Here is a 13151-nt window from a genome sequence, read left to right as displayed (position 1 = left end):
TCAAGAACAAAAGCAGGGACAAGTGAAGAGAGACAGAAACCAAGCTGCGTGTGTGGTACTGACTTTGGGGAAAGTGACTGAACGCTTCAGAGTCTGATTTTCCTCATCTTGACAAAGACAAGATCTGGACTTTGTGCAAGGATTGAACGAAAAAACAAGAGTTATGGGGCCTCTGCTCCTAAGAATTTAGTAAACAATGTGCCTCTCTGCTCCTGGGCAAAAAAATGCAAAACTGTAAAAGTCTTACTGGTTAATAGAGAGAAAATAATCTGGAAGTTATGACCTTCTTACATATGATAGAGAAATAAGTAAGGTAGCACTTCTGCTTATATTTAGCTTAAATGCCTGTGATGGTTAGTCTTATGTGTCAATCTGTCTAAATTACAGTATTTAATTATAACATTAAATTACATGTAATGAAATACTAATCTATGTGTTGCAATTAAAGTATTTTGTAGATATTCACATTTACAATCAGTTGACTTTAAATAAAGGGGATTACCCTCAATAATGTGGATCGGCCTCATCCATGAGGTCTAAAGAGAAAAAACTGGTGTTTCCCAGAGAATAAAGAATTCTGCCACAGGACCATGACATAGAAATCCTAGTCTGTGAATTCTGGACTCAAGACTGCAGCATCAAATCCTGCCTTTCTGGCCTGCTGTCTTGTCCTACAAATTCTGGACCTGCTGGCTCCCATAATCACGTGAGCCAGTTCCTTAAATCTGTTTATACACACACACACACACACATACACACACTCCTTCATCCTCTTGGTCTGCTTCTCTGGAGAGCTCTGACTGATAGGATGTCCCTACATACTTATCACTGAGTCCTTGCAGTTTTACAAATAAACTTTTAAGACTTTCTTTTGAAACATCCATTCTTTCCCCCCAATATTTATTATATTTTTATGAGCCAGGTAGCGTTAAAGAGCCAGAGAGAGGGGCACCTGGGTGGCTCAGTCGGTTAAGCATCTGACCCATGATCTCAGCTTAGATCTTGATCTCAGGGTTGTGAGTTCAAGCCCCAAGCTGGGCTCCATGCCCAGCGTGGAGCCTATTTAAAAAAAAAAAAAAAAAAAAAAGAGCCAAAAAGAACAGGAGCCAATTTACATGTTTTCAATAAATACTTGCCAGCGAGAAGCATGACAGATTATAAATCTGGGATTATGAATGTATTGAGGTGGCACGAGGAATGTGATTACCAATTTACTCACATTTTCAATGGTGTATGTTAGCAATATTCTAAGTTTGGCTACAGACGTGGACCTTATCCTTAAAGACATTCTGATTTACACAGCAGATCTATAAAAAATTAATATCCAGGGCAAGGAGAGGCACCATGATACAAGCATGGATGGCTCTTCTGAAAGTCTGAAGCCGAGTTAAGAGAACTTTCAGTTTAGAAGAGAGGAAAAGCTTCAGTGAAGAAGTAGTACAGGAACTGTTTCTGGAAGTATGAGTAGAATTTCAGTTGGTAGAAATGAGGCAAGGGCACAGCAGAAAGAGGGAAGGACACAGAAAAGGTCCAGGGGTGAGAAAGATGAGGCATGACTGGATAAATAGTTTATTCATTTATTCACCGAAGACAAGGACTAATCTTTTGCTAGCTATTTGCTGAGGACATGAAGAAGAAAACCGTGATCTTTGTCTGAGAGGGATAGCAGGGGACAGAACGCTCAGAGATCTGTCAGGTAGAAACCGAGAAAGAACTACAGTTCCAGGATGCGCGGCCATGCTCTTTCTTGCCCCTCTGCCTTACACACTATTTCCATCAGCTGCAGAGTCCTTCCCTGCCCCAGCTGCCTGGCCGACTTTCATCTTTCAGCTTCAGTGGGGCCCTCGGTAGCAGTCTTCTCTTTGTGGTAGAATTAAGTCATTTTTTAGTATGTTCCTGTAACACGTTGGTTTTTTTGTTGTTTTTTTATTTGTCTTATCCTTGAACTCCTTTAAAAATACTTCTATAAAAAAATTCAACCAGGCATCAGACTGCTTCCTGCGTAGTGGAAGCTAAGTACCCTTCATCTTTGCAGCCCAACACTCATTCATTTGAGACACAGAGCTACAGAGAGAGAGAGAGAAAGCATGAGCAGGGAGAGAGGCAGAGGGAGAGGGAGAAGCAGGCTCCTCGCTGAGCCAGGAGCCCGATGTGGGGCTCGATCCCAGGACCCTGGGATCATGACCTGAGCCAAAGGCAGACGCTTAACCATCTGAGCCACCCAGGAGCCCCTGCAGCCCAACACTTAGAAGGCACTCAATACAGTTGCTGAATGAACCAATAAATGGTTCGTGGGAAGACTCAACAAAGGGGCGTATCAGATTGAGATCTAAAGTTTTAAAATAACATGGAAGCACCAATACACTGGATCCTTGCTGCCCCAATTCAGACAGTCTTCAAGTAAGCTGCAGGAACTTCTGAAAGCCTGATCACTTCTACTTTTTCTAAGATTTCTTAACAAGTTAGGTAAATGAACAACCCACAGGACAGTAAAGAGAATGTAAAAGCATGGGGAAAAAAAGGCAACCAGGCAAGAAGTCAAAAGGCAAAGTAAAAGTGCTGACACAGTTTATTTACAAGAGAAGAGATGTTCCATTACGTGGTCCCCTAGCAAAGAAACATAACACCCGGTGCCATCAAAGTGAAGGGGAAAGGTCCAAGAGCATTCAACCACTCCAGGCCCAATACTCTATCTGTAAAAAAGACATGATTAGATGACCCCAAAGTCCCTCCAACTCTAACAGTCTGAGGCTAACTAAGAAAAAATTAGTAATAACAAACAACCAAAAAACTCTGAAGACAGGAAGTTAAGAAAATCCCCGGGGGATATACAGCACTTATGTAAGTAATCATCTGGGTGGTTCATCTTGTCCAAGGCTCTGTCACACTCAGGCCACCAGAGGTCTCATCCCATTTCTCCTAGAACCCTGGATCTGTGATCTTTCAGCAACGCTGAACTTACTTTGCTGCAGCTCTTCTTGTCTTTTTCTTCTGTGAGGGTTCGTCCATGGGTACCGCTTCTTCCTCCAGCTCTTCGGCGTCTCCAGCAGCAGGTTCCTCTTCTACTTCCTCTGCTGCCCCCCCTTTGGCTTTCCTTCGCAGATCCTGGGTTGGAGCGACTTGAAGGTCTGCCGGGTAATACTCATTGCTACAGTGGAAAGAGATGAAGCCGAAATGTCCTCATTCTGTTTAGGACAGACGGATGCACGGCCACGGTTCAGAGTCACGCACTGAGCAGTCTTCAGCGGCACCTCAGCCGAGCCTCCTCACATTATTCTTTTTCATTCAGCCCCGCTGAAGTACCCTATCTGACAAACTACCAGTAACTGCAGTTGCACTTTTAAAATCGCACTGTTGAAAAGTCCCTTTTGGACGGAGTTGGAATCAGTCTCCCTGTTTCTGGAACCATAACTGGGGAAGGCAGTGTAGGGTTGGATTATATTAAATAATTAATTAAAGCATAGCATTAAGAGCATGCTGGTCACTTTCCACCAGACACATTCTACTCTGCCAACGTCCTTTTGCAAATACAGTGCCGCAATGAAATTCAGTCCTCTGGACGTGGTCTGGTAAGACAGATGGAACGGTCAACTCTGTTGCTTTAGGGGGCAGTCACAACATGACACTGACTCAAACTGAATGTCCAAGCAATGAAAATCAGTAAGTCTTTCCCTCTGTCTCTTTAAACTAAGCTTGTGGTATTCACATTGGTATTCACATTTATTTTTATTAAATTCCATCCCTTTAATTGTGGCCCATTGTTTTAAGTAACTAATATCATCTTGAAGGCTGTCATATAGTGCACTGGTTTTGTGTCACTTTAATTTACTCATCCAACAGTTATTCATTTGTTGTCTGTTTTGTGCAAGGCACTGGGCTATGGATGTAAGGAAACTGATCAGACAGACTTTAAAGTCTGCACTTAAAAATATACTGATAAAGTAACATGTGTGAGGACAGCACCCGATCAACACACAGAAGAAACTCCAGGTTAATACACATTAGACGACACCTGGAGAGTTGAGATGCTACACCATATTCGATTTTGTATTGTCACCCAGCAGGATCTAGCACTTAACACATTAAAAACGGATGAGTGAGGATTAAAATGAGCCAAGGTGCTGTGTCACTTATACACCATACCATCATCCACTTCATGACACCCTAGTATATTCTCAACACTCAGTTAGCCATATAGGACATATTTGTTTAAACCTTTTCTCCATACGTTAACTGAGAGAACTCACACAGAGCGCTTACAAGAGTGCTCCCAGTACGCGGCAAGTACTCATTAGATGTCACCTATTATCGGGATACTGTTGTCATCATTAGTGATTCCTGCTTCTGGTTTGGTTTGCTCAAAGAATGGTTATAAGAGACTCACAAATTAATTCTAATACTGAATGGTTTGAAACAGGTTTCGAAATACAAATTTCTAGTCAAAAACTAAAGAATAAAATAAGATAAAATAAAATAAAAAGCCCATAATATGTTTCAAAGTTGGAATTAAAGGTGACATTTGAGTTTTCCATTAGTTTGGATCATCTATATAAAAGTACTTGCTACAGGTAATCATTGCCAACTAATTTTAAATATTTAAAAAAATTGTGTATCTTTAGTCTCTAAGTCTTTTTAAATTCAGAAACCACTTCTCTTTACCGGCTCCTCTCTCCATCTCTAGTAATCCATTTGTAATCTACTTCTTTCTTTAGGGAAAAATTTGGAAACTTAACATGGTAAGAAATTTATTTCCTATTAACACCATTAGTCCTAGCTTGCATGTGTATAGCTTTTTGCACTCCACAAAACAAGTGATAAACATTATATGATCTTCAAAACAAAGCAAGGAAGCTAAATATCACTGTTTTCATTCTCTAAGTAAATTAAAGCCTGAAGAATCAGGTGAAAAAATCATTACTCTTCCACCATGGTATCTAGTGACCTGCCTGAATTTTCGCTTATAACCTTTGCCAGAATGAATTATTCACGTAAACTTTTCTACTTATGCATTGGATCCTATCTTCTCTTAACTGTTCAAAAACATGACTCCAGCAATTTTATTCCTGCTCTTGCATTACAAATTCCCCCCCCCTTCATTCAAACCAGCGTTATACAAATATATGCTGTTTAAATCTTTCATAGCTACCTAGCAACAACAGCTCTCTCTGCTCCCACATCTCCCTCCACCTGTCTGCTTCTTTTTTATAAGAACTGTCCATACTCGTTTTCATTTTTCTTCTTCATTTCCTTTTAAGCTCATTTTAATCAGGCTTTCATCCCTATTAGGTTAACCAAAACAACTCTTGTTAAGGTCACTTCTAAAGCCAATGGTCAAGCCTTATGCTTCATCTGACTGATGCCTCAGATACGTTTGATCCAACTGATTACTTCCTCTTTGAGATACTTTCTTCACTTGGCTCCTGGGATACTACGAGGTCTTGGTTCTTCCTCTGTCACTCTTTCCTGGCTTCCTTTGCTGGTTCCTTATCTCCAACCTCTATAAATAGCAGTATCAGTCCTTGGAAGTGTTTTCTCTCTACATCTGCACTTTAGGTGTGGCCTCATTCCTGGTCACTTAATTTAAAAAAGTCATCTGTATACTGATGATCCTCAAATTTATAACCTTTAGGCCAAACCTTTCCCTTGAGCTTTAAACTCCAAATTCAACTGCCTACTTAACACTCCTACTTAGATGTTTATTCGGTATCCCAAACTGAACATGTCTAAAAATGAACTCCGGATCTTCCCCACAAATCTGCAAACCTCTTCAATCCTCCCAATCTCAGTAAATGGTGACTCTCTTCTTCCAGTCGCTCAGATCAAAACTTTAGAGACATCCCCAATTCCTCCCTTTCACCCTCCTGGATGGCCCCTCTGCCCCCCAAACACCCATACGTCTGATCTGTTGGCTGACCAAACCCCACAGGCTGATCTGGTTGTAATCCTTCAAAAATATTTTTTACTGAATTCAAATCCAAGAATATTCAGAATTCAACCACCTTTCATCAGTTGTACTCTGTACAAGATAATACTAGTACCTTGGTCAAGTCACCATCATTTCTTGCCTGGACTTTCATAATCTCTGAAACTGGTCTCTCTGTTCTGGCCAACCTACAGTCTATTCTCAACATGATAGTTAGAAAAATCCTCAAGAAATTGAAGTCATGCCATCCCTCTGTTTAAACCTTCTAATGGCTTTCCATTTCACTAAGAGAAAAAAACCAAAGTCCTTTACTATCACTTAAAGGCCCTACACAATTTGGTCCCCTGTTAAGTTTTTGCCCTCATTTCCAACTACTTTCTCCTAGGGTCACTGCTCCGGCCACTGGCACTTCCTGGCTGTTCCATGAACAAACCAAGCATGTTGTGGTTTGCAGCCTGCTTCACCTATACCGATGGCAATTTCCCATATAATGAAGTATTACTGGAAAACATACTTTTTATTGAATGATTAGTACTGTTCTGTACATCATATCCCTTATCTTCAGAGTTTTAAAGTAACCCAACTCTCACACAGCCTACTTAGTCACAACAAAACGATGCTTCAGAAAGTTCTTGTTATTCTTTGAGAGTATATTCCCTCAGCATCCTGGGAAACATCAGGAGGCTCACAACAGAGTGGCTGGGCTTGGGTTACTGGAAAATAATGCCCCAGGCAGGAAATAAAACAACAAACAACAGGGCAAGAAACAACAAGGGCTTTGTACATTGATCGAATTCAATATGGCCTTTCTTATTTTGTAACCTGGAATTTTTATTTTTAGATTTTTTTAATTTAACCTGGAATTTTTATTAACATCATTTATAGGCTGGTGAGATTTTGACTTGTGTAAAATTAAGTGGTGACAAAAACTAGTTGTTTTCTGAGAGAGCCAGTGCTATACAGACATACTGACATATAAAAACACTCAGGCTACTTGGGAGCTTAAGAACTTTGCATCTTCTCTTCTTCACACCCCACCAGAGACGTTCCTAGAAAAGAATACTTACTTGATAAATCTCAAGAAAAGTGGGGAGAGCTCCCTGGACCGTGGCTCTACCCTCTCCGGGAATTTTGCCAGAGCTCGCCAGAGCAAAAAACGAAAGTTGGTGTGGTCCAGTCTTTCCTGACAGTCAGTTTTCAATGCTAACTGTTCATGATAAAGAGCTCCAACATCTCCTTCCTGAGTTTGCTCCCAACTTTCATCTCCAATGGACTCCTCGTCTCTGACATCATTTTGCAGCTCTTTCTCTGCAACGTGAAAAGTCGTCAGAACCACTAAAGAAATGTTGGCATTTGTCCTATGTGTTTCCTCAAGTGAGGGCGTTTCTTTCTCAATATATGAGGAAACAATAAATTATATCCAAAGGTTATCAAGATAATTCATTTTTCATTTGCTTCCCCATTCATGTGCAATAAAGCAGTAAAAAATTAAATAAACAACATCTTTTCTTCCCAGTCTCCCCTTCACTTCCCTTACATACCAGCGTGTACAGCTGCTTTTTCTAGATGTTCATAGTAGACTTTCCAAAATTGCTTATTTTCCATTTCGTGCGCATGAGAACTAAGAGAAAAGATCACAAAACAAAATATGTGGTATAATCCTTTTAAAAGATCTCACATAGGAAAAAAAAAGTGAAAGGATATAACTAAAATTTAATTAGGTTATCCCTGAATATAGGGCTTAAACAACATTTGTACTTCTTTATATTTTTCAAAATGCCTGCACTGAGCTGGAATTATTATTAATTAATTAATTTGAGTATAGTTGACACACAATATTAGTTTCAGGTGTACTTAGTGATTTGACAAATTATTATATTATGCTATGCTCACCACAAATCCTAGCTACCATCTGCCCTATTACATTGCTATTACAATATCACAGACTGTATTCCTTATGCTCTGCCTTCCGTTACTTATTCATTCCATAACTAGAAGACTGTATCTCCCACTCCTGTTCACCCATTTTGCCCAACCCTCCCATCCCCTCCTCTCTGGGAACCATCAGTTTGTTCTTTGTATTTGTAGGTCTGATTCTGCTTTTTGTTTATTCCCTTTTTTTAAGATTCCATTTACAAGTGGAATAATATGATATTTATCTTTTCAGTCTGACTTATTTCACTTAGCGTAATACTCTCTAGGTCCACCCACATTATCTCAAATGGCATGACCTCACCCTTTTCTGTGGCTGTGTAATATTCCATAGTATACATATACCACATCTTTCTTATCCATTTGTTTACTGATGGACACTTAGGTTGCTTCCATATCCTGGCTATTGTAAATAATGCTGCAGTAAACATATATCTTTTTGAACTAGCGTTTTTGTTTTCTTTGGTAAATTCCCAGCAGTGGAATTACTGAATCATATGGTATTTCTTTTTTTAACTTTTTGAAGAGGAATTATTTTTATAATCACAAAATACTAAAGGATATTTTTAAAAACCTAAGCAGATGCCTATAAGAAGACTATTTTTAAAGGCACAATAATGGGAACACGCATCAGGTATGAGGCAATATAGCACAGTAAAGAAAGGAGAGGACTTAAGAGAAAACTGTTTGTTGAAAGCTAATGTTAAGTGTTGATTTTTCTTCCACCAAATTAAAATATACTTTTGTTAACAAAAAGGCAAAATAAAAACTATATGAAACATACCTTTCAGAATTTGAAAAGATGAATCATGTGTTTATATAATCTGGTATCTTAGCAACAATAGTCTCAAAATGTTTATATTCTTTCTGTCATTAATTTTCCAAGAATATGATTTTTTTTTTCTGTTCCTAATATTTTACTGATCACCCCTAGGCCTGTGCATGACCACATGGACTCCAAGGAGGGGGTCAACATTCACCAGCTCCCAGATGGGAGCATGAGAAGGCCCTGGCCTAGCTCTTAGGGGTCACAGACTATGGAGTTTGAAGGAGCAGGTCTGGCCTTTCCTGAACAGCACAGGGCACCTGGCCAGGTGAGGACCAAGAGCATTTTTTTTTTTTTTTAAAATTTGGAGATTGGATATCATCTATCATCTTTAATTAATAATGCCACAGCCCAACACCCTTTTTATTGCTATAGCTGGTTGTGATTAAGTGTGTGTGTGTAGAGTATGTGTTTGTGTTCCTAAACAGATGACGGGCCAGTAGAGACTCTTAAGCAGGTCTCAGCCAACAGCTCTACTGAGCAGCAACCTGAAGACAGTCTCCATAGAGACACAGGTTAGACTCCTGCCTCCCTTTTTCCTGGCTACTTTTCATGCATTCTGAGGCCTGTGTCAGCCCAGATTAAAGTGCTTCTTAGCAAAGATCAGTCTCCAGTTCCTAGGCATCACTGCCTCTGACCACAGGGATGTCCGTGGGCAAAATACAGATTGTTAGGCAAAGGTGGATAACCATTACATAAGACATGAACTATATATGTTGTTGACTATATACGTGACAAATAAACCAGTTTTCAGACAGATAAATGTACCCAACAGGAGACAGCCTACCAGCCATGGAGAACCATTAAAGGCATTCAGTAACTGAGAAACCAACATTTTTAATAGTGGGCTATTGGTAACACATATATCAGATTCTTCCTTAAGCGCAATAAACAAAATTATGAAGTTGATGTTAGGAAGGCCTTGATTTTCAGCATAATGGTCTGATGGTTCTAAAGGGCAGTAAAAGGCAGACAAATTGGTTCCAAATTGGAAAGAGATTTGTTTATTCTACTTCTGTCAGATAAAAACCAATGGTTAGGGTTCTGAGAAGTCACACATGATATATTTCTAATCTGACAAAAAGCCAGAGTAGACCATCTGAAGACAAATGTCTGCAAAAGGACAGACTACATATGAGACACAATATATGTATTTTCTATATGATTATTAAGGTCCTTTTTAGAGCTAAGGGAATTTTGCCTTAGACAACTAGGGTTTTTTTTTTTTTTAAGATTTTATTTATTTATTTGACAGAGAGAGAGATAGCGAGAGCAGGAACACAAGCAGGGGGAGTGGGAGAGGGAGAAGCAGGCTTCCCGCCGAGCAGGGAGCCCGATGCGGGACTCGATCCCAGGACCCCGGGATCATGACCTGAGCCGAAGGCAGACGCTTAACGACTGAGCCACCCAGGCGCCTGACAACTAGGGTTTTAAAAAGTCCTTATTTTTAAACTAAAGTGTGGCTCACTGACTCAACATACATAAAATATTAATAAAATATGTAAAGTATAAATATTAATTTATATAAAAATATGAATATATTTATAATATATATTTTCTTTTCTATATACAAATAGATACATAATATATAATACAAATATAAATATACATTAATAAATATATAAATATAAATAAAAATTTAAACTGAAGTGTGGCTCACTGACTCATATATAAAATAAAATTTTGCAGTTATTACATAATATCTTGTCACTGTAAAAAAAATCAACAATGCAGATGAATCATATAAAGTAAAAAGAGAAAGTCCTCCAAAGTCATTTCACTGCACAAAGAAACATACACAGAACATTCAAACTGTTGAAAAACTTGGCATTAGAGAGAATAATTGATGTTTCCTTTTTCTTTACTTTGTCCCACAAAGGACTGGAGCTACAGATGCTATACACACCCATTCATTTAAGTCATGCCTAGAAGGAGTAGAATAATGGCCTGATCACTCCGCAGTAATAGTTAAAAATATAACGGCTTCATCCGTTTAACCCATGCTTACCTTATGAGTTCAATGACAGGATCCCAGAGGGCACTGAAGTTAACATATAACATGCCTAATAAATAACGAAGCGGCACCTGCGATGATAGGAGGCAAGTTTAGTAAATGGGTAATAAAACTACAATAGAACACCCAAAAATACAAATATCGTAACTCAGACAACCAGAGGTTGGAAAGAAGCGTGTGCTTTAAGGAACAAGTTGTAGGTACCAATCCAAAATTCAGTGTATAATAATTTTCCAACTCTCCCCAAAACGTCACTCGCTATTTAACAGAGAAGAATCATTAAAGCAAATGTACTCAAACTCACTTTAGATGTTCACAAAGGGTACAGCATTTGAATCAACAGACCTGACTCATGATTAAATTCCCACCTACCAAATACTGCTCTTACTGTTACCATGTAGGACAAAACCTGAGGAGTAAGCAGTAAAGCACAGATACCGAGGAACCCAAGACAGTACACTGTGAATGGCAGCTGGGGCTTTGCAAGCAGTGGCTGAGTTTTCAAAACTAGGCATCAAAGGTATTCAGTTCAGAGGGTCTGAAGTTTTCTCAGTCGCCTTGAGAACAACCATCATTATTACTCACATCCCCATGTGCTAGGGAGGCATCATATAGGATGGTAGTTCTAATAATATTTGGAGGTGAGGTGTTTGTTACTATTTTCGCAGCAGAGCCCTTTTCCAAAACGAAACAATACAGACCAGTAATATATAAAACAGGTTAAGAGTGGAACCACTCTGATCTAAAGGGAATGACTCTACTCGGCCGTCCTGCCAAAGGGATCTGTGATCCATCTTCAAGGGTCATGGATGAAAAATCCCCAATACCAAAAGTAGAGGCCTGACATCCTGAGGTAATGAACAAAACTGAGGAAGGATATCAAGTTTTAAACTTGACGTTGAGTACTCCTGTTGCCACTTCCTACCTACCTTCACATATCATGCACCTAGTCAGGAGAACAGAGGAGAGTAAACTATTTCCACTTCGAAAAAGCTGGCAGAGCCATTTAATTCAAAGCATCTAAGAAAACTGGAGATTTATCTAGTTGAAAAAAAAAATTTTTTTTAACTACTTGATATGTTTCTCTTTTCAAAAGCCAGCAAAACAGATCATAAAGCATAAATTAAGTTTAAAAAACAGGGACACTGTTTTATACCTCCTGTAACGGCCCGTCAGGGACTGCAGCCTGTACCACATCATGTCTTAGTTTTCTCAGATGAAGAAGCTTCTCTCTGTAATCGCTCACAGTTGCTGGGACGAGTTCTGCCTGGCGTAATATAGCAAAGGCAGACTGACGCTCTGAGAGCCCATCATCCTGAGTGAATGGAGAAAACAAAGGAGGCAGGTCAGTATTTTAATTTCCCAAAAAGACCATGAAATGTGGCCAAAGATCTAAAAAAGAAAAACAGGGCTATGTTAATGTTTTAAATTAAATAAGCAACATTTTTTTGGGTAAATGATTCATTTCTCCTCATAGTATTTACTTTTTGGTAGATAATTTAAGATTAATGTTTAGCACAGAAATAAGTAGAAAACAGGAAACTAATTCTCAAAATGACTAAAATCGACTGGCCACATTTGTTGAAATAAAAATGTGTATATATACCACTCTACAATTCTACTTTTAGAAGTAGTACTTTGCATTATGGGAATATTTCCCTATTCAAAGATATCAGCATAAGGATGTTCACTACCCTTTTACTGGAAAAGCTGAAAAATTACAAACAACCCACCTAAGCATCCATCAACAGAGAACTGGTTATGTAAGATATTTTAAACTGTGGTATACTGTTTAAACTTCTGAAGAAATGAGGTAAGCCTCGAGGTGCTGATATGGCAAAACCTCCATGATGCCATTTGTTCAAACTATACATGTGGATACAAAAAATCTGAAAGAATATTCACCAATTACCTGTGAATTTTCAGTGTGGGCAGGAATAAGAATTACAACAAAAATTTCAGTTTTTAAGATAGATATTTATACAACAGTGTTTGAATTTTCTGCAAAAGTGTCATTTTGGAAATTAAAAAATGAATTATGTTTTTAAAAAGTTATCCAAATTAACAGTTAAAATACCTCCATCAATTCTGGAAGTCGAAGCTCAAAATGGTTTAGGATCCTTATTGTCAAAAGCCGAATCTAGAGAAAGTAAAAGGCATGTTTCAAATTCCAAAGTTTACACATAAGAAACTGATTTACAGGGGCGCCTGGGTGGCTCAGTCGTTAAGCGTCTGCCTTCGGCTCAGGTCATGATCCCAGGGTCCTGGGATCAAGCCCTGCATCGGGCTCCCTGCTCCGCAGGAAGCCTGCTTCTCCCTCTCCCACTCCCCCTGCCTGTGTTCCCTCTCTCGCCATCTCTCTCTCTGTCAAATAAATAAATAAAATCTTTAAAAAAAAAAAAAGAAACTGATTTACAGCCAGTGAGATCTAAGTGTTATAGAATTAAGAAAAATAT

General features: G+C 38.9%; 1 protein-coding gene across 3 annotated transcripts in view; it reads right to left on the bottom strand.

Annotated features, from left to right (window-relative positions):
- UTP20 (UTP20 small subunit processome component) overlaps positions 1-13151 on the bottom strand; it is a 100954-nt gene that overhangs the window by 63862 nt on the left and 23941 nt on the right. For all 3 annotated transcript variants that reach the window (XM_036123346.2, XM_036123347.2, XM_078076475.1), the window contains 6 exons: positions 12773-12835; positions 11852-12010; positions 10690-10766; positions 7465-7544; positions 6991-7231; positions 2963-3148 (listed from right to left, as the gene is read on the bottom strand). In XM_036123346.2, coding sequence (XP_035979239.2) covers positions 2963-3148; positions 6991-7231; positions 7465-7544; positions 10690-10766; positions 11852-12010; positions 12773-12835 — 806 coding nt within the window. The remainder of the gene's footprint in view (positions 1-2962; positions 3149-6990; positions 7232-7464; positions 7545-10689; positions 10767-11851; positions 12011-12772; positions 12836-13151) is intronic.

Source organism: Halichoerus grypus, chromosome 6, assembly GCF_964656455.1.
Source record: "Halichoerus grypus chromosome 6, mHalGry1.hap1.1, whole genome shotgun sequence".
Classification (NCBI taxonomy): Eukaryota; Metazoa; Chordata; class Mammalia; order Carnivora; family Phocidae; genus Halichoerus; species Halichoerus grypus.
The sequence above is the reverse complement of the archived record's forward strand: the minus strand, read 5'-3'. Positions and strand labels throughout refer to the sequence as shown.